The sequence below is a fragment of the Vulpes lagopus genome, chromosome 4, assembly GCF_018345385.1.
Source record: "Vulpes lagopus strain Blue_001 chromosome 4, ASM1834538v1, whole genome shotgun sequence".
In the NCBI taxonomy this organism is placed as follows: Eukaryota; Metazoa; Chordata; class Mammalia; order Carnivora; family Canidae; genus Vulpes; species Vulpes lagopus.
In genome coordinates this window covers 18,255,783-18,276,550 of record NC_054827.1, presented here as the reverse complement: position 1 = coordinate 18,276,550, position 20,768 = coordinate 18,255,783, and the positions used below count along the sequence as shown (strand labels likewise).

At 36.4% G+C, this 20,768-nt stretch overlaps 1 protein-coding gene across 24 annotated transcripts in view; it reads left to right on the top strand.

The window, feature by feature from the left end:
* The window catches only part of PCM1 (pericentriolar material 1), an 80,674-nt gene that overhangs the window by 25,116 nt on the left and 34,790 nt on the right, over window positions 1-20,768 (top strand). For 17 of the 24 annotated variants that reach the window (XM_041751267.1, XM_041751278.1, XM_041751265.1 and 14 more), the window contains 15 exons: window positions 188-404; window positions 2,585-2,786; window positions 4,382-4,555; window positions 5,065-5,222; window positions 5,319-5,551; window positions 6,895-7,049; window positions 7,197-7,326; window positions 8,478-8,618; window positions 9,135-9,325; window positions 10,951-11,154; window positions 12,490-12,709; window positions 12,811-12,956; window positions 13,475-13,665; window positions 14,934-15,105; window positions 17,458-17,816. In XM_041751267.1, coding sequence (XP_041607201.1) covers window positions 188-404; window positions 2,585-2,786; window positions 4,382-4,555; window positions 5,065-5,222; window positions 5,319-5,551; window positions 6,895-7,049; window positions 7,197-7,326; window positions 8,478-8,618; window positions 9,135-9,325; window positions 10,951-11,154; window positions 12,490-12,709; window positions 12,811-12,956; window positions 13,475-13,665; window positions 14,934-15,105; window positions 17,458-17,816 — 2,893 coding nt within the window. The remainder of the gene's footprint in view (window positions 1-187; window positions 405-2,584; window positions 2,787-4,381; window positions 4,556-5,064; window positions 5,223-5,318; window positions 5,552-6,894; window positions 7,050-7,196; window positions 7,327-8,477; window positions 8,619-9,134; window positions 9,326-10,950; window positions 11,155-12,489; window positions 12,710-12,810; window positions 12,957-13,474; window positions 13,666-14,933; window positions 15,106-17,457; window positions 17,817-20,768) is intronic. The other 7 variants (XM_041751268.1, XM_041751279.1, XM_041751277.1 and 4 more) reach the window with 1 other exon arrangement.

The following is a 20,768-nucleotide window of genomic DNA, read 5'->3' as shown; positions in this document are numbered from 1 at the left end:
ATATGTTATAGTGGCACATTAGGAAATAGTGTGTAACTTTGGAATTGGAAAGGCATATGCTTACTCACCAGCACAACCTAGACAAATATTTACTGCTTTTTATGGAGAGTATTAATGTGTTTTAAAAGGAGAATGAAACCTTTAATTACTTTGATGGTCTTCGTCTTCTTTTTTTATTTTAAATAAGCCTCCAACTGTTCCAGACAATAGAAGACAAGCAGAAAGTCTTTCATTAACTAGGGAGGTATCCCAGAGCAGGAATCCATCAGTTTCAGAACACTTACCTGATGAGAAAGTACAACTGTTTAGCAAAATGAGAGTATTACAGGAAAAGAAACAAAAAATGGACAAACTACTTGGAGAACTTCATACACTTCGAGATCAACATCTGAACAATTCATCATGTAAGTAAATCTGGCTCTGCAATATTAGGTAGAGGACACATGATTATGTACTGGCATGCAGTAGTTATTTAGTAAATATGTCATGAATGAATGAACTAGTTCCTCAAGAAAATTACAGTATTTGAGGGGAGATAGGACTTGCATGGGGAAAGTTTTTAAGTAACATGGCAATAAGTAACACGGCAATATATATGATAAATAACCAAATAGATGGTAGATCTGTTCTATAATTCAGTAAAGGGAAAGAATAAAGTTAGGCCTTAGAAACTAGGTAGGATTTTAATTTAGGGGAAAGAAAAAGAGAAGGTAAACTATTAGATACTTGAACATATATTACTGAATTTTTTACTATATTCAAATTTTCCCTTAAAGGAAAAATTAATCCAAATTTGTACTTGGATTTAAAAACTCTGAAACAGATTTAGAAAGTAATTATACAAAAAGGAGACATGAAAAACGTATATAGTACATACAGTTTAGTGCAGAAAATTTGTAACTTCTATAGTTTATAACTTGTAGACTATATAAAAAGTTTACAACTTTTTTTGCGGTATATAAATAATCATCTTAGGAGGGGTAGGAAAAGCATAGTCCTACTAGTTATGCTTTAGGAACTACCTTTCCTGCCTCACAGATATTTTACTTGCCTCTGTCTGATTCAAATCCAGTTACTGTTCCTCAGTTACTGTTTTCACACCTTCTCAAGCCGGGTCCCTGCCTCTTACACAAACAGTAATAGGAACTCTAGTATGGGAAACTGATCTGTAGTCAACCTTAGCTGGTCATTATTCTTCAACATGCCAGCTGTCTTATTAAAGAAAAGACAAGGGATAACGGGATGCCTGGTGGCTCAGAGGTTGAGTGCCTGTCTTGGGTGTGACCCTGGGGACCCAGGATTGAGTCCCTCATTGGGCTTCCTGCATGGAAGCCTGCTTCTCCCTCCACCTGTGTCTCTGCCTCTCACTCTCTCTCTCTGTCTCTCATGAATAAATAAATAAAATCTTTAAAAAATATATTTTAAAAAAAAAAAAGACAAGGGATACCAAAAATCTCTCTGGAGTCCCTGTTCCTTGTTCTTTATTCCTCTCCTGTTTCTTTGCTGTCCCCTCGAAAAACCTTAATAATTCTGCCTAAAACATGATCCTTTCTTTTCCCAGACCTCTGCTAGTCTCTCCTCTAGAATATAATCTAATCCCAGTGCTTATTTTATACAGATGGACACAGCTAAGAAAAACTTAATACTCCAAAATTGTACTCAAGGCCCTGTGGTCAGTTTTATATACATAAAAAAGTAGCACTCTGCCTACTGATGACTCTAAAATTTCAGCAGCAAAAGGTACAACAGTCAGGAATAGAGCAAAGAGACTGCTGGAAACCAGTTGTAGCAATTGATAATATGAGCAACAAATAATTATAGTTGTCCCTCTGAGAAAGACAGAAATGACATAGTTTTAAAGTGATGGAGAAGTGCAAAGATTTTTTATCATCATTCATTGCCTTAAAGGTATGAGATATCTTTGATCCATGTGGACAGAAAAGTAATTAACAGAGTTCAAGGACTGTAGAAGATGAGCCATCATCTAATTAGAAAGTTTTATTGTTGAGTCGTATTTTTTGGTATGAATTTACTACAGTCACTTTAACAGTTTTATCTTTTGGAGCAAGGAAAATTTCATCCTGGAGACCAGATATAATTACTCTGAGCTGTGGATTTGGAACACTCTTAGGGACATAATCTGATAGGGTTGTAAAGATTTGTAGATGGGGTGCTGAACATCATACACATTTGCTCTGTATAACTTAACCTAGAATCAGGTTTATCAGAGGAATATGTTGGTCACTTTTTAAGTTGGAATGTAAACTTTTTAAGTTGGAATGTAATAGTTCTTGTCAATTTCCACCTTGTCGTTCCTTTTTTTTTTTTTTTTTTTTTCTTCTGTTTTAAATGTTTTTGTTGAACAAGTGGCCTGGCTATTATGTCCTTAAGTTTCTGAAATTTAAAGCTACAGAATTTAAGATGTTAATGGTTTTTACTTTTTAGTTTTAGATATAAGCAAGCTGCGTGAATATTTTTTTGTGTGTGTGTGTGAATATTTTTTGATGCCATATTTGTTTACTTACATTACCTGGTCTAGTCTAATTTTTTTTTTTTTTTTTTTTTTTTTTTTTTTTTTTTGTAGTTGTGCCTTCTTCAGCTTCTCCACAAAGAAGTGTGGATCAGAGAAGTACAACTTCAGCGCCCTCTGCTCCTATAGGCTTAGCACCAGTTGTCAATGGAGAATCCAACAGCTTCACATCATCTGTTCCTTATCCTGTTGCTTCTCTAGTTTCTCAGAATGAGAGTGAAAACGAAGGACATCTAAATCCAACTGAAAAACTCCAGTAAAACCTTTTTACAAACATTGTTTACATAGAATAGAATTGAATAATGGGGATAAATTATGGCTTTTTTTTGTTGAAAATTCTGGAAAAACCGAATTTACATAATATACATACTCTTTTTTTAAAAGATTTTATTTATTTATTTATGAGAGACAGAGCGTGAGACCAGACACAGGCAGAGGGAGAAGCAAGCTCCATGCTAGGAGCCTGATGTGGGACTCGATCCCTGGACCCTAGATCATGCCCTGAGCCTAAGGCAGACACGCAACTGCTGAGCTATCCAGGTGTCCCAAATGATAAATATTCTTGAAGAGGTGGTAGAAGAGTGAGTGTATATGTGTGTGTGTGTGACCTATATTCTTTGAGCTGTCCAAGAGAAATCTAACATTGTAATACAGGTAATTTTTGTGAGCTAATGCCTTCCCATTTTCTAGCTAAAAGATTAGAAATAGGGCAGCTCAGGTGGCTCAGCGGTCTAGCACTGCCTTCAGCCAGCCCAGGGTGTGATCCTGGAGACCCAGGATCGAGTCCCTCACGGGCTCCCTGCATGGAGCCTGCTTCTCCCTCTGCCTGTGTCTCTGTCTCTGTGTGTCTCTCTCTCTCTCTCTCTCTCTCTGTCTCTTGTGAATAAATGAATAAAATCTTTAAGAAAAAAAAAAAAGATTAGAAATAGCTGGGATTGCAACAAAAGATTTTTATATTCAAATGATTCTAAATTCAGAGCCCAGGCTTAGAGTCAGAAAGCCTTGAAATTTTATCTCACAAGGCTCTGTGACCATGAACAAATAACTTATCCTCACTAAGCCTCTTGTTTCTTCATCTGCAAAATGGGAATAATAATATACCTGTTCATACAGTTGTTTGACAGATTAAAAAACATTGGCAAAAAAAAAAAAACAAAAAAACATTGGCATATTTTCTGGCACTTAATGGAAACTCAACAAACTTAATATTTTGCGTAAGAATGTTATACACTTTATAGATCTCTATATGTTATAAACAGGAATCTTCTATAAAGGCCTAATAATGTTTGCATCCCTGATTTGCCTGAGATAGTATTTAAATTGGATATTTAGTACTTCACTATTTATTAAGAAACCAAGTCTGCTTCAAATAACCTCTTGAAACTTTTTTCTTTTTTCTTTTTTTTTTTTTTATGCTTTTGTTCCTGATAGGACATAAGAAAATAGGGATGCCTGGGTGGCTCAGCAGTTGAGTGTCTACCTTCAGCTCAGGGCATGATCCTGGGATCCAGGATTGAATCCCACATCAAGCTCCCTGCAAGGAGCCTGCTTCTCCCTCTGCCTATGTCTCTGCCTCTCTCTCTCTCTGTCTCTTATGAATAAATAAATAGATAGCTCTGCCTATGTCTCTGCTTCTCACTCTGTCTCTCTTATGAATAAATTAATAGTCATAAGAAAATAGAGTGATGAGTAAGCTCTATCCTTGAAATTAAATTCATTACTTTGTAGTCACACCCCCTGGGTATTTGACTAGGTCTGGATTTTGTCTCTGCTGGCTGTTCTTATATGGAAATACTGCATACTTTATTTTGCTAAAATGGGTCTTATATATACATTTTTGTTGTTTATCAGGAAGTTAAATGAAGTTCGAAAGAGATTGAATGAACTAAGAGAACTAGTTCATTATTACGAACAAACATCAGATATGATGACAGATGCTGTAAATGAAAACACAAAAGATGAAGAAACTGAAGAGTCAGAATATGATTCTGAACATGAAAACTCTGAACCTGTTACTAACATTCGGTAAGAACTTAAAGTTTGTTTTTTGTAACATGTTTTTCCTAACTGAATGCTTCTAACATGGAACCAAAAAACCTCAATAAAGTGGTACTTCCTTTTTATTTAAGCTTTTCTCTTGTAAGTCTGCTTAAGTCTCCTGTTTTGGCCAGTATAATCTTACTTGCCCTGTAAAGAAAAACAAATAGAGAAGCACTAAGTATAGTAGGTTAGTAAATTTGCTGTTTGTTAGATCAAATGCAAGTAAATCATAAAGAAGTATCTAACTTAACATTTTCCCTCCTCTTTATTTTTAGGTATAATTTTGATTATTTTGGGTATTTTTCTTCTTAAATTTCTAAATAGCAGACGTTTATGGAACGCAAGAGCCGATTATTCAGAATATGAATTTAAATGGAAAAATAGCCAATGATGTTCATAGTTTGGGATTATTTTATCAGCAGTTTTAAAACTTTGATTTTCTTTTTTCTTCTTTTTTTACCTTAAGTAACTTCAGGCTGTTTCCTTTCTTTTAGAAATCCTCAAGTAGCTGCCACTTGGAATGAAGTAAATAGTAATTCTAATGCACAGTGTGTTTCTAATAATAGAGAGGGGAGATCAGTTAATTCTAATTGTGAAATTAACAACAGATCTGCTGCCAACATAAGGACTCTGAACATGCCTCCTTCTTTAGGTATGATTGACTATTGATAGTTTTTTTGAAGTGGATTTTCTTTCTTAATACTCTCAAGTTTATTAAAGTCTTGATTTCATTGACACATGCTTTCAGCAGATTGTCACTATAATAGAGGAGAACAGGGGATTCATGGTGCACAAGGTGAAGACGATGAGGAAGAAGAAGAAGCAGAAGATGAAGGAGTCAGTGGGGCTTCATTAACTAGTCATAGGAGCAGTCTGGTTGATGAGGCTGCAGAAGACGCTGAATTTGAACAGAAGATCAATAGACTTATGGCTGCCAAACAGAAATTAAGACAGTTACAAGATCTTGTTGCTATGGTACAGGTAAATACTGCTTGATTTTTTTCAAAAAAATGGGGTAAAACAGTAAGTCTTGAGTCACTTACTTTCTTCTTTTAGTGTTGGAGTTGATATACAGTTATTCAGGTACCTTCTCGCTCTGAAACATCAGGCAGTTTTGTTTTGTATTTTTTCTTGTACTTTTAATTTTTCCACTTTTTCTTATGTGAAAAGGCAGCTTCTCTATTATTGTAGTCCAATTCAGTTTCTTTCTAATCTTCTTATCCATACTAGGAATGAATTAGGTTAGTTTTTAGATGAGTAAGAAGACCAAATAACACCATCTATAAACTTAAAATTGCCTAGTCAGTTTTATAATTGAGTCTGCTCTAACTCTGTAAGGTTTTATTAGCATGATATTTCCAAAGGCTAAAGTTTCAGTTGAGGTACTCAGAGAAAACATGAATAAATATAAAATTATGTAGAGTTAAATGTTTTTTTAAAAAATACAATAGTTTTATCCAACAACCTTCCACCTCCCTTAGGATAAGTTCATTGATTTTAACAGATGTAGATTAGTTCATTGATTTTAACAGATGTAGACCTATCCTTAGGAAGCTAAGAACTTGAGTTGTTTTTCCAATAATCATGACATATATTTTCATTAGTTTTTGTATTATGAGCCATTGTCACTGGTTAGGCAAATTAAAGACCAAACTGAGAATAGAAAATTTAGCAAGTGACAAAATTAAGCAAGTAAAAATTAAGCAAGTGACAGTGGATATGATTATTTGGAATAATAAATCTAAAGGTTACATTTTAAGGGGTGCCTAAGTAGATCAATTGGTTAAGCATCAACTCTTGGTTTCGGCTCCAATCGTGATCTCTGTTGTGAGATCGAACCCTGCCTTGGGCTCTGTGCTTAGTGCAGAGTCTGCTTAAGATAGTCTTCCCTCTCCTTCTACTCCTCCCTCAACTCATATGTTTTCTCTCTTTCTCGCATAAATAAATAAAATTTTTTTAAAAAGTTACTTTCTAAGAAAAATTTAGTATCAAGAGTTCCCAGCTCTCATGGTATGCTTCTGTTCTTTTTCATATTCTCTATGAATCTGTTCTTTGATACCTCAGTATCTGATCAAGATAAAAGGCAACTTAACATTTGTCATTAGTGGTAATTGGCGGCTCAGATTATAAATATACCCTTTTTTTGTTTTAGTACTTTTCCTGCCATTGGTAGTGGATGAACTTCAGTGTCCTCTAAAAAATCATTTACTTAATCTACTGCTTTAATATTTATGTTCTATAAATTTTACAAAATAGTGGTATTTAAGGTATGAATCAGATAATGTCAGATTTCCAGATTATTTTAATTTAATGATGCTTTTTAGGATGATGATGCAGCAGATCATGGAGTTATCTCTGCCAATACTTCAAATTTGGATGATTTTTACCCAGCAGAAGAAGACAACAAACAAAGTGCAAATAATACTAGAGGAAATGCCAGTAAAGCACAGAAAGATGCTGGAATAAATGAGAAGGCAAGGTATGTTAAGCTCATTGGCATAATTTAATAAAAATTTAGTGCTTATTATAGGGAAGGTACTTACTTGGCTAGATACTGTATTAGGTCATGCTTAATGCTACCATCAGATTTATTGGAGCTGAAAATGTAATATCAATTTAACTATAGAGAGAAGTTTTATGAGGCTAAACTACAGCAGCAACAGAGAGAGCTCAGACAATTGCAGGAAGAAAGAAAGAAACTGATTGAGATTCAAGAGAAAATTCAAGCATTACAGAAGGCATGCCCTGACTTACAGGTAATTAGGAACTTACTTTCTTTCCATTTGTCTGAAAAAAAGATGTTTAAAACCTAATGTCATTGGAAAGTACTCTTCTAGTGTTGAGGTGACACATTTATATCACTATTATGATTAATGAAATGTGTTAGGGATATACATTTATTACTATGAAAGCACATAGGAATTGACTGATTACTTCTATTTTTTCACTTGTTGGGCTAGCTACTTTATATTCAGAACATGAGTATTCATAACTAATATATTAAAATATTCTGTTTGCAGCTTTGCATTTAAGGGAATAGCATTTCTGTCTTTTATTGGCCTAAAATTGCATAATAAAGCTCTTAAACCATCATTAATTATCTAAGGAAATTAATTTAAATATTTGTACTTTGCTTATCAAATAATACCCTTTGAGAGTGGACAGAGAATGAGTAAGTTTTGACCATGTCAGGTAATCAGGAGTAGGAGTAAGGTTAACACAGGACACGAACACCAGTTTCTTTTGAGATTTTTCTTAAAATGTTTGGTTAGCTTGGGATCCCTGGGTGGCGCAGCGGTTTAGCGCCTGCCTTTGGCCCAGGGCGCAATCCTGGAGACCGGGATCGAGTCCCACGTCGGGCTCCTGGTGCATGGAGCCTGCTTCTCCCTCTGCCTGTGTCTCTGCCTCTCTCTCTCTGTGTGTGTGACTATCATAAATAAATTTAAAAAAAAAAAGAAAAAGAAAAACGTTTGGTTAGCTTTATTACTGTCAGGTTTTATTTTCAAAGAAAGGGAAACACATTAAATGATGTTTCTCTGTAACGAGTTTTTTCTTTCTAGACTCTTCATCTTTTCTACTTTAGTCCTTTTCCCTTCTCCCTAGTCTAACATCTGGAAGAATATATATGAGAGTTGGGTTGAGTATATAAAAATCTGCACAGTAGCATTTTATCCCTCTTGTCTCTGCCACTTCTGAGGTGTAGCTGCTACTCATCCACTTTACCCTCTCTTTTCATCCGTTTGTTATGTCAGGCTTTCTTTGGATCATGATAGCAATTGAGGTCTGATAGTAACAAATTAAATTTGGTATTAGAGCCCCAGGAAAATGGTAAAATAACTACATTTATGAAATTAAATTAACAATTGCTTTAATTCCTCATAATAGTTTTTTACTAATCCTTTTTTAGCTGTCAGCCACTAGTGCGGGTAATTGTCCCACAAAAAAATATACCCCAGCTGTTACTTCAACCCCAGTTGTTAATGGGAATGAAACCAGTACAAGCAAATCTGCTTTTGAGCCTGCAGATCCTTCAGGAGTGGATAATGAGGTATTGTATATTATTGTATCTGTTGTTCCCAAGTCTTTAATCACGTCTTGAAGGAAAAACTGAGTATCTGTGAAAGATGATTTCAAGTGCAGCTTGTTTTGTGTCTTTTAGTTGGGAGGAAATAATTGTTTCAAAAAAGTAATTAAGTTGGGATCTTTTCAAAATAATTTCAAAATTATTAGCAAATATTTGGCAGAATTGTATTTCAGGAATAGCTGCAGCAAACCGTAATCATTTTAGTTAGAAAGACCTATTCTCTTTGGCCTTTTATTTATATGTGATTTGTAGATAGAGGACTTTCTCCAAATAGTTGATGAAGTATATTTGACTACTACTTGCTTTTATTAGAATTAATACCTCATTTTTTCTTACGCATCACAAAAATAATATTTTAACCATGGGATTTCTTAGTGTAAAAAGCATAGAGTGAAAATAGAAGTCTTTGTCTTTTATTCTTTAAGGCTAAGACAAATCCAGATATTCGTACTAACTTGACTCTGATTTTTAAAATAATAGCTGTGGTCAGAAATGCGAAGACATGAGATGTTAAGGGAAGAGCTACGGCAGAGAAGAAAGCAGCTTGAAGCACTGATGGCTGAACATCAGAGGAGGCAAGGTCTAGCTGAAACTACATCCCCTGTGGCTGTGTCATTGAGAAGTGATGGATCTGAGAACCTGTGTACGCCTCAACAGAGTAGAACAGAAAAGTAAGAGAAGTGTTTAAATCTTCTTTTAATATCACCTACCTGGGGTGCCTGGGTGGCTCAGTGATTGAGTGTCTTTCTTTGGTTTAGGTCATGATCCCGGGGTTCTGGGATCAAGTCCCACATTGATTCTCCCTCTGCCTAGATCTCTGCCTCTGTCTCTGTCTCTCATGAATAAATAAATAAAATCTTAAAAAAGAAAAACAAAACCACCTACCTAAGGCATGTGAGGTGGTGGGCAGGCAGCTTCATTTCTCCTCTTAGCACAAATCTGCTCTTTCCAGTGAGGCTAATGCTTAAGCATCACCTTAGTGACTCAGTTTAACTAAATCCAGCTCTTTTCTGACTTCTCAAGGCACTTGATCAAATAGGTGATAATAGGTTTTTTTGAGCGTATAAATCTTATTTTCTTAGTTAAGTTTTACGCCTATAAAAGTGAAACACTTGTTACTTAGTAGTACCCAACAGGCCAGAAATAAGCACATTTTTACTTAAATGAGGAATCTCTTGTTTGTAAATTTCCTAAGGATTAAGAAATTTAGTTTTGGGGCATCTAGGTGTCTCAGTTGGTTAAGCATCTGACTCTTGATATCAGCTCAGGTTATGGTCTTGGGTCATGAAGTTGAGCCCTGCATTGGGCTCCACACTCCGTGGAGCTTAAGAGTATCTCTCTCCTTCTGCTACCCACTCCCTCGCATGCTTGCTCACTCACTCTCTCAAAAATTAAGAAAATAAAAAGTAATGCTTTAAAAAATGTAATTTTTAGAATTTTCACTTGAAATTTCCTATTTAGAATATATCTAAAAATTAGCCATCTGTAAGGTTGGTTAATTACTTACCTATATGGGAATATTCAGAGATAACATTTTGAAATGCAAATTTGTTGTGACTGTACCTTTTGGTATCCTCTAGTAGCATTTCTGGGACATTGCACAAACCTCTTTTCCTCATGGAAGAGCTTATTCTGTTTTGAAGTCTCAAACAGACTTTATCAAATTATATCATAGTATTTTTTTTTCTCTTCTGAGTACCACACATCTGAACTTTAGAAAAGTTCTTTGGATAGTTTTGATAAGCATCTATGTTTGGGAACCATGGCTCTAGAATTGTGCTTTCCAGTGTGGCAGCCACCATACCTATATGTACTTGTTCATATTATAATTAAATAAAATTAATAACTCACTTTCTCAGTCCCACTAGCCACATTTTAAGGGCTCGTTAGCCATGTGTACCTAGTGGTTACTATGTTGGATACACATATATAGGTCATTATTACTATTGCAGAAAGTTCTTTGGACAGCTCTGATCTAGAAAACTGTTGCTCAAGAAGTTAAAAATTGAAGGTGTTTAGTTTAGGAAAAAATTTCTAGGGGATACACTTATAACTTATTTGAAGAATTGTTTTGTGGAAGGCACAGTAAACATATTCTGTGTATTAGCAGTGGAGAGAGTGGAGAGAGTGGAGAGAACCACCCACCTTGGTACTATAATTAAGTGAAATTTTATACAGGCACACAAGTTTCATATGCATACATGCATACATGATACAATGACTGGCACATAGTAGATGGTAAAGTATTTAGCTGATCTCCAAAATGATCTCTTACTTTTTGGCTCTTAATCTCTAGAACCATGGCAACATGGGGAGGTTCTACCCAGTGTGCACTAGATGAAGAAGGAGATGAAGATGGTTACCTTTCTGAAGGAGTTGTTCGGACAGATGAAGAGGAGGAAGAAGAAGAGCAAGATGCAAGTTCGAATGATAACTTTTCTATGTATCCTCCTAACAGTGCGAATCATAACTCTTACAACATAAAAGAAACTAAGAACAGGTTAGTTTCACTGTCTTAACTTTTTCTTGGATTCCTGAAGTCTCAGGTCTTTGTGACACTAAGCACTTCTCTGATTCTCTGAACCAGCCGGGTATCATAAATTCAGTTCAATTCTGATACTAACTACTTGGAGTTAGGGCAGTTGCCACAAGTTAAGGGCTCAGTCCCACAAGATTGCCCTCACTTCAGTGCTAGTTGCAAGCCCCAAGTCTCCATGTGCTCATACTTCTGTCTGACTTGGCTAAAAATTTGGGGGTTCCCATGAGCCCTCTCTAAGTTTCATAATTTGCTGGAACAACTCATGAACTCTGCTTGTTATAAAGGATGCAACTCAGGAACGGCCAAATGGAAGACATGCATAGAACAAAGAATGGCTGGGGGAAGAGGGTTTTCTCTGAGTGCGCCACCTTCCCAGCACTTAAATGTGTTCAACCCAGAAGCTCTCCTAACCAGCTTGGTAAGGAGTTTTTGTAGAAGTCTGATTCCCTAGGCATTGTCCATTGACATTAAACTCGCTTTAGTGCCTCCCTCTCTTGAAGATTGAGGTGGGGCTGAAAGTTCCAACCCTGCAAATACCTGGTTGTTTTTTCTAGTGACCCATCACCTTCATGAAGCTATCTAGGGCCTGCCAAGAGTCATGAGCATGAATTTAGCTATGGTTGAAAGGGGGCCATTATGAATATCAAAAGATACTTCTGTCTCTCAGTAGTTGCTGAGAGTTTTGGGAGCTCTGCTGGCAACTGGGAAAAGACCAAATATATTTTTAATTGTATCATGAGAGTTTTGTTAAGATCCCAGCTAGACTGGATCAAGATTCATAAGCATTGATCTTTGCTAAGCAAAGCTGTTTGGGGGAGCTAAGCAAAACTGAAAATCATAGATAATTGAAAAAGGCCTATCAACAAAATACTCATTTACATTGTTATTTCTAACAATGAAAAATGTTTCACGAACAAAAGATGGTTAAGGAGTTCCACTTGATGATGGAGTGTCTTGTGGCTAAGTTTAAAGCATGAAGAATGGAAAAATGCTTGTGATACAGTATTTTCATTTTGTAAAATATAGAATTACATGGACACTTCTGTATAAGACATAAGTAAAAAGTGGAAAAAATTAAAAATGATAATTGCACAAAGCTAGAAATCTGGAATTCCCATTCACCACCCTCTCCCCTGCCCTCCACCTCTCCCTCATTACCATAGTTTTGAAGTCCTTTGAACTTAAACTTTGATCTTAAGAAAATACTGGTCTACGAACCATGGTATCAGGATGTATTACAGATTTAAAAAACCAACTAATCACATATAGTGACCTAATGCTTTATATCTGCGTTAGGTGGAAGAATAGTCGCCCTTTTACAGCAGATGGAAATTATCGTCCTTTAGCCAAGACAAGACAGCAGAATATCAGCATGCAACGTCAGGAAAACCTTCGTTGGATGTCAGAACTCTCTTATGTAGAGGAGAAAGAACAATGGCAAGAACAAATTAATCAGCTGAAGAAACAACTTGATTTCAGTGTCAGTATTTGTCAGACTTTGATGCAAGACCAGCAGGTAAAGTTTATTATGAAAGTAAATTTTTTACATCTTGTTTTTGAAGCAGTGCCCATTTTTCAAGTCATTAGTAACTACCATGACAATTCGTCTTTCCCCAGACGCTGTCTTGTCTGCTGCAAACTCTTCTCACAGGTCCTTACAGTGTTATGCCCAGCAATGTTGCTTCTCCTCAAGTACACCTTATAATGCACCAGTTGAATCAGTGCTATACTCAGCTAACATGGCAACAGAATAATGTGCAAAGGTAATCTGTTTGTTAGAAGCAGTAACACTGTATAGTAAATGCTAAAACTGAGCATGTGTGTTATGGTTATTTTCTGGGAGTAAAGGGTAGAAGCAAAATGGAATATTCAAGTGTTCTCTATCTCTGAGAATTTTGTAAACAGTGATTTGCCCAATGTTTCCCTTTAATACTATAGACTTTAGTTTTTAAAAATTTTCAGTGTTCAATTTCATACTTATATTGAGTGAGCTGTATGGTATGTGAATTCTCTCTCAGTAAAGCTTTCAGTAACAAAAGTGAATGAGTTTCTTATGTTTTGCTTACTACGTGGCCGAAGTGGTAAGTGCAGTTGTTGTTCCAAAGGCCAAGTTACTGAAGAAAGTCTGCCAGATGAGTAGGTGTTTCTGGTAGTAAATATCAAGACAGTCCACCTCTTCTGCATGCTCTTGCATCACTTTTTACATGTATTTTTTCTAAAAGTATTGTACATAGAAGGCTATATAACTGATTGGAGTTACTGACTTCTTAAATATTTATAGGTTGAAACAAATGCTAAATGAACTTATGCGCCAGCAGAATCAGCACCCAGAAAAACCTGGAAGCCAGGAAAGAGGCAGTAGTGCACCACAGCCTTCTTCTCCCAGTTTATTTTGTCCTTTCAGCTTTCCATCACAGCCTGTAAATCTATTTAACCTACCCGGATTTACTAATTTTTCATCATTTGCACCAGGTAAGTGACTGAAAACTTAAGAGGAAAATAAATAAATGCAAAGTGCTTGAGAATATTGTTTGTCTATTGCGTGGATTTTTATCAGTCTCCTGGAATGGTAGGAGGTATGTGCACAGAAAGTTAACAAACCCTTCTGTGTTGATTCTTTATAGTGAAAAGGTTGAAATGGTTGCTAATGAAATTAACTAAACTACTATGAATGATTGCTTAGCCTTACACCTTTGAATTATTCAGCAACTGTTTATCAAGGAAAAAGGGAATTAACTTATCCTGGGGCTGCTGCACACGAGGCCCTGTGTAGAAGATTAGGAGATAAAAGATGATTAAAGCAGTGCTCTTCCAGAGGAGCTTCAAGTTTTGGTAGGGAGATAAATTTCTAGACTAAAGCTTAGCGTAGGCTTAGATTTAATTTTATTCAGCTTCAGCTTTTTTTCAGACTTTTTTTCTGTGTCCGGTATGTCTCAGATACTATATAAATGACTGGGATTCAGATAAGTAAAACTAACAGCTTAAAGTAATTTAGAGTCCGGGCACCTGGGTGGCTCCGTGGTTGAGCATCTGCCTTTGACTCAGGTTGTGATCCCAGGGTCCTGGGATCGAGTCCCACGTTGGGCTTCCCACAGGGAGTCTGCTTCTCCCTCTGCCTAGGTCTCTGCCTCTCTGTGTCTCTCATGAATAAATAAAATCTTAAAAAAATAATAATAAAGTAATTAAGAGTCTTGTGAGGAAGCTAGGAATGTCAGTAGTGCTTAGTGGAGTGCCATGGGTGCGGTAGCTGTGGTACAAATGAGGGGAGTGGCCTCCTTTCCTTAGAGCAAAAGATTGTCAGCATGTGTCCTGTGTTGTTTGCTCCTTCCCTCACCCCCCCCAGCATGTTATTTAAAGAATGAGTTATTCCAGTTAGTAGCTATTTAATCTTTGAGCTGATTTTCTCTGTAATAGAATTAATACCTATGTCATAGTGTTGTTCCGAGCATTAAACAAAATAATAGGTAAATGCCTACAAGAGTGTGTGGTACTGGTAATTTGATGAATGTCGAGTACTGTTACTTCTAACTTTTAGCTCTGAAGGGGATTATTTATTTTCGTATTATCAATGCCAAAAACCTAGTGGGCTGAACTCTCTAACAGTGATTGAACAAATGAGTGTTAGTTTATATATAACAGTTATTCTGGTGGATTTGAGCTACATATCTACTTAAAACTGTCTTAATTTTGTCATAAGACCTTTAGGTACTTCTTTATTGATATCTTCTTTTATTTATTAGGTATGAATTTTAGCCCTTTATTTCCTTCTAATTTTGGAGAATTTTCTCAGAATATTTCTACACCTACTGAACACCAGCAACCATTAGCCCAGAATTCTTCAGGGAAAACAGAATATATGGCTTTTCCAAAACCTTTTGAAAGCAGTTCTTCTATTGGAGCAGAAAAACAAAGGTATTTGATTGTGAACATAATCCATGATATTCTTAAATATCACTTTTGTGATTATATCTTATATACACAATTTGAAAACACAGGGAGGATGCTTGTTATTGTTTAGCTTGTTAGCGTTGAGAATATTAAACTGATACCTTACCACGTGTCTTCTCAGGCATACATTTGCCACTAATCCTGTTAGAACAGTTCAGTGTTTTAGTCAGAGTGTCCGAGGTGATTGATTTTGGAGGGATAAGACCTGACACAGTGTCTTTTGCCTTGATTTGATATCTGTCCTTATGTTCACTTGAGAGCTAGAAACTAATACTACTAGATGAAGGTTGTAAGATATTTGACCTACTTTAGATTAGATCTCATCTCCTCCCCAATATCTCAACTATTATAGGTAGATTCCCTGAATTAAATGGCAGGAGATAACAAGAGGTCAGATGAAACATTGTAGTCTTGAGCTGGGGTCAGAAAACCTTTCCTACTGGAAAGCACTTGATAATAAATATTGCAGACCATATAGTGCCTATTGTAACCATTTATTTCTGCCATTTTTGCACAAAAGCAGCCATAAACAGTATGTGAACAAGCAGCTGTGTTCCAGTAACACTTTATCTGTGGGTACTGAAATGTGAATTTCATATAAATCGTGTCACAAACTATTTTTCCTTAATTTTTTTTCATCCATGTAAGAATATAAGAATTATTTATTTTATTTTACTTTATTTTTGTAGAATCATTTTAGGGGTGCCTGGGTGGCTCACTTGGTTTAGTGTCCCCGACTCTAGATTTCCAGTCATGATCTCGGGATGGTGGGATCAAGCCTTGTGTGGAGCTCTGCTGAGTCTGCTTGAGATTCTTTCTCTCCTCCCTCTGTCTCCCCCCACCCACCAAAATAAATAATAAACAAATAACATCTTTTTTATTTTATTTTATTTTTTTATTTTTTATTTTTATTTTTTTTAATAACATCTTTTTTATTTATTTATTTTTTATTTATTTTTTAATTTATTTATTTATGATAGTCACACAGAGAGAGAGAGAGAGGCAGAGACACAGGCAGAGGGAGAAGCAGGCTCCATGCACAGGGAGCCCGATATGGGATTCGATCCCTGGTCTCCAGGATCGTGCCCTGGGCCAAAGGCAGGCGCCAAACCGCTGCGCCACCCAGGGATCCCTAACATCTTTTTTAAAAAAGGGAATCATTTTAGTTCTCAGGCCATACAGAAATAGGATGAATTTGGCCGCCTGTAGACTGTAAGTTTGCTAATCTTGTCTTAATTTAAACTCTTGGTCAGTGTCCTAAATCATGTTCTTTGGAACACTGTTGTTCCTGTGAGATTCTGTGATAAAAATCTTGGACGTCTTGCTCACTGTGTTCCCTTCTAAGACATTTGTCTAGCACATTGGCATGTATAAAGTTTTGAGAAATACTGCAGACATATTTAATGTTGTCTATTTTCCAAACTTAGATGATCAATAAGTACTTATTAACATATTAAAGGATGCCAATGTTTAGCAGATAAAATTTGGAAAATGACACCAGACCATCAGAACTAAACTAGACTTAATGTGTGGAGAAATAAATTACTAATTATACCAACAGTTGTTTTCACCAAATTCCAATTCTGTTTGAGTGGATTTAAGTGACACAGATCCATGTATATTCCCAAACCCTCTACTAACATAGGACTCTTTCTCAGCTATTCCTCCAAGTGTTTTTTTTTTTCCTTGTATGTCCCATCCTTTTTTTTTTTGTCCCATCCTTTTTAAAAAATTTTCTACCTTCCCCCCCCCCCCCCCCCAATCAATGAATGCTAGACCTGTTTGGAATTTCTGCCAGTGAAAATGGTTTAGTGAGAAGGATCTAATACTAAAGTTAGAGGGGCACCTGGATGGCTCAACTGGTTAAGCATCCAACTCTTGATTTCGTCTCAGGTCATGATCTCAGGGTTATGAGATTGAGCCCTGTGTTGGGCTCCAAGCCCGGCATGGAAACTGCTTAAGATTGTCTCTCTTGGGTACCTACCTGGGTGCCTCAGTTAAGCATTTGACTTCAGTTTAGGTTGTGATCTCAAGTTTCTGAGATTGAGCCCCAAGTGGGTCTCTGTACTCAGTGGGGAGTCTGCTTGTCCCTCGACCCCTTCCTCCACTTGTACACACACACACACACTCTCTCTCTCAAGTAAATAAATCTTTAGAAAAAAATTCTCTCTCCTCCCTCTCCTCTGCTCTTTCTTTAGAAAAAAAAAAGTTTAAAGGAATTTAGTACATTAGCCTATATAATATTTACATATTTCTGTGAAAATGTTTTTATAGCCTCTATCATCATAACTGTAAAAATTTATTTTCATTGGTAAGGAATCAAAAACAGCCTGAAGAGGAGGTGGAAAACAGTAGGACAGCGTGGTTATATGACCAAGAAGGTGAAGTAGAAAAACCATTTATCAAGACTGGATTTCCAGCATCTGTAGAGAAAACTACAAATAGTAATCGCAAAAATCAATTAGATACCGGCCGAAGAAGACGCCAGTTTGATGAAGAGTCATTAGAAAGCTTTAGCAGTATGCCTGATCCAGTAGATCCGACAACAGTAACCAAAACATTCAAGACAAGGAAAGCATCTGCACAGGCCAGCCTAGCATCTAAAGATAAAACTCCTAAATCAAAGAGTAAGAAAAGGCATTCTGCTCAACTAAAAAGCAGAGTTAAAAATACTGGTAAGTCTTAAAATTTGTTAAATATTGTTCATGTAAATGTTGGTAACTTTATTCTGGCATGTTGACATACTTCGTTTCATTATGGCTAATTGGATAAGCACTGTTTGAAGTTATTTTTAGTCACTCTTACAATTTTTATCTAAAATTTATCAAATAGGTTTTATTTTTATTTTTTATTTTTTTTAAAGATTTTATTTATTTATTCATAGAGACAGAGAGAGAGGCAGAGACACAGACAGAGGGAACCCGATATGGGACTCGATCCTGGGTCTCCAGGATCACACCCCAGGCTGCAGGCGGCGCTAAACCGCTGCGCCACTGGGGCTGCCCTATAAAATAGGTTTTAATGTAGATATTTTAAGACATCATATTTATTCTTTTCTGTGGTTCTTAAAACTTGTATTTCCTGTTTGTGTGGTTACTATGAGCATAGAAGATGTTTTCCAAATCTTGTAAGTTACTAAAAACTGCCAAAATGCCCAGCTTTTACTACTCTTTTTGAATATTACATCTTGTCCTATACCCAACACTTCAATTATGATTTATTGTTACATCTTTGGTTGATTCATTCAGAGAAATTTGGGCCTATAACTACATTGCAGTCTTTGAATATCATAGATGAAACCACTTTTAAAACAAGTTTGCTCTTAGTCCTTTAGGAAATTAATTTTGGTTAAATAAGGTGAAACATTAACCCATGTTTTATTGAATCTTGTCATTGTAGTGTTTATTGCACGTAATTTTTTTTAAAAGTAGATTTTCTTTGATTTTTGAAGAATTTACTCAAGTCTAGTGCTAGGTAAAAATAGTTTTATTAACTAGAATCCGGAATATTCGAGTTAAAGGACGCTCCTTCAAGTTTGCAAGGGATGATTTTTGGCTGTGGCTTTGAGAGGTTGTTCTGGATTTGAGGAGTATTTGGTGCTTAAGATCAAAGTACTTCAGACTTAAAATGACAAAAGTTTGAAAAATCACCACATACAGCTCTCTCTCAAGTTCACAATATATGCAAGGATATGAAGGTCCTAGGAAACTCGATGGTAAAAAAAACCACTTGTAAACATTTGCAGCATTCATCTTATAATGGTTAATGAAACGCTTGAAAAATCTGATGAAAACTGTGGATATAGGAAAGAATAATACCTGCTTCTTTATTTCATTTCAGTTCTTCATGTATCCTTCATGTCCTTGGCTTCTGCCCCTACTCCTATTTGAGGAGTCTGATTTGATGGTGAAACAAGCAAATTTAAATAGGGATGTAGTTTTCTCAGCACACACGTTATCCTTAAAAATATATCAGTTAAGTAGGTTTGGGAGGAGCTGATTTTATGTAGCAAATTAGTCAATGATTCAAATGAATGGAAATCCAACTACTCTGCTTTCTCCAAGATTACTACTTTTGGTGCCACCAGAGGACATTTAAATAGGTAATGAACCACGGCCATTTTTAGAGAGTGGCTCCCTGGGTAACTCATCAAACTTTTTATTCTCTATTACCTTGCCCCTACAGAAATGCTTTTTGTCATATGAAGAAATACTAATACTTATTTTCCATCATTTTCACATTTAGCCAGTTAATGTGGGTGTGCTATGGCAGTGCTTCTTGAACTTTGTTTCTCCTTGAGAACCTGTTTAAAGGCAGGTTGCTTCTGTCTAGGTGTAGGGATCGAAAGATCTGTATTTCTAACAAGTGCCATGTCTTGTTGATCTTGGTTTGTGGACTTCACTTTAAGTACCAGGGTCTTAAGGGACTCTTAAGCCAACTAATGGCTGTGTTTACCTAAACCTAGAAATAATTGGTATATTTGCATTTTTGAAACCCCTTTATTCTGAGGAGTTATGGTTCTGTATATACAATGCAGCTTTTTTGCCTCAAGCAAAGATTGACATTCTGATGTGTGCTCTCTTCTTGTAGAAGTATAAAAATACCTGCCAGAAACCTAACATACACATTTTTTTGACAAGCATTCAAGACCCATCTGTCAGAGTCCTACTTTAAAACATACACCAAAAACTTGATAGCAGAATCCAACTAGTATGCAGATTAAGCTAATAAGTAGTGAAATCAAATTAGCTAAACCCTTGGTATCCAATGAACCATGGATGAGCAACACCAGCATCATCTGGGAGCTTATTAAAAATGCACTCTTTGGGGCACCTGGGTGGCTCAGTAGTTGAGCATCTGCCTTTGGCTCAGGTCATGATCATGGGGTCCTGGGATGGAGGCCCATATCGGGCTCTCTGCTCAGCAGGGAGTCGGCTTCTCCCTCTCCCTCTGACTGCCACTCCCCCTGCTTATGTGCTCTTTTTCTGTCAAATAAATAAATAAAATCTTTAAAAAAACAAAAAACCTCTTGGGTTCCATCTTATGCCAACCAAATGAATATATACTGTTTTTCAGTATGCGTTTTAGCAAAAATTCAGGTGTTTTTTTTAAATTAAAAAACTTTTTTAAGATTTTATTTATTCATGAGGGACGAGAGAGGCAGAGACATAGCAGAGGGTAAAGCAGGCTCCCTGTGGGAAGCCTGATGTGGGACTCAATCCCAGGACTCTGCGATCACGACCTGAGTCAAAGGCAGATGCTTAACCATTGAGCTACTCAGGTGCCCCAAATCCAGGTGTTTTAATATGAATATGTGTTCATTAAAGCCTGAGAGGCACTGAGCTAGACTAGTGCTGTTTTATGGGATAGGAACAGCCATGATTTCTTAGGCAAAAGAATATTTACTTGTCTTAAATGTAGGTGGATGGAGAGAATATTGGAAGGTAAACTGTAGTAACAAAAAGAGTTAAGGTGGGATGAGTCAGGAAAAGAAGATGAGAGCAGCTGGGGAAGGAAATATAGGATGTGACAAATAGACCAGCATGATGGGACTTAAGTTGCTGCCTTGAGAGAGGCAGCACAGCCAGTTATACTGTCCCAGATTTACTGGACTGAACTATTTGTGT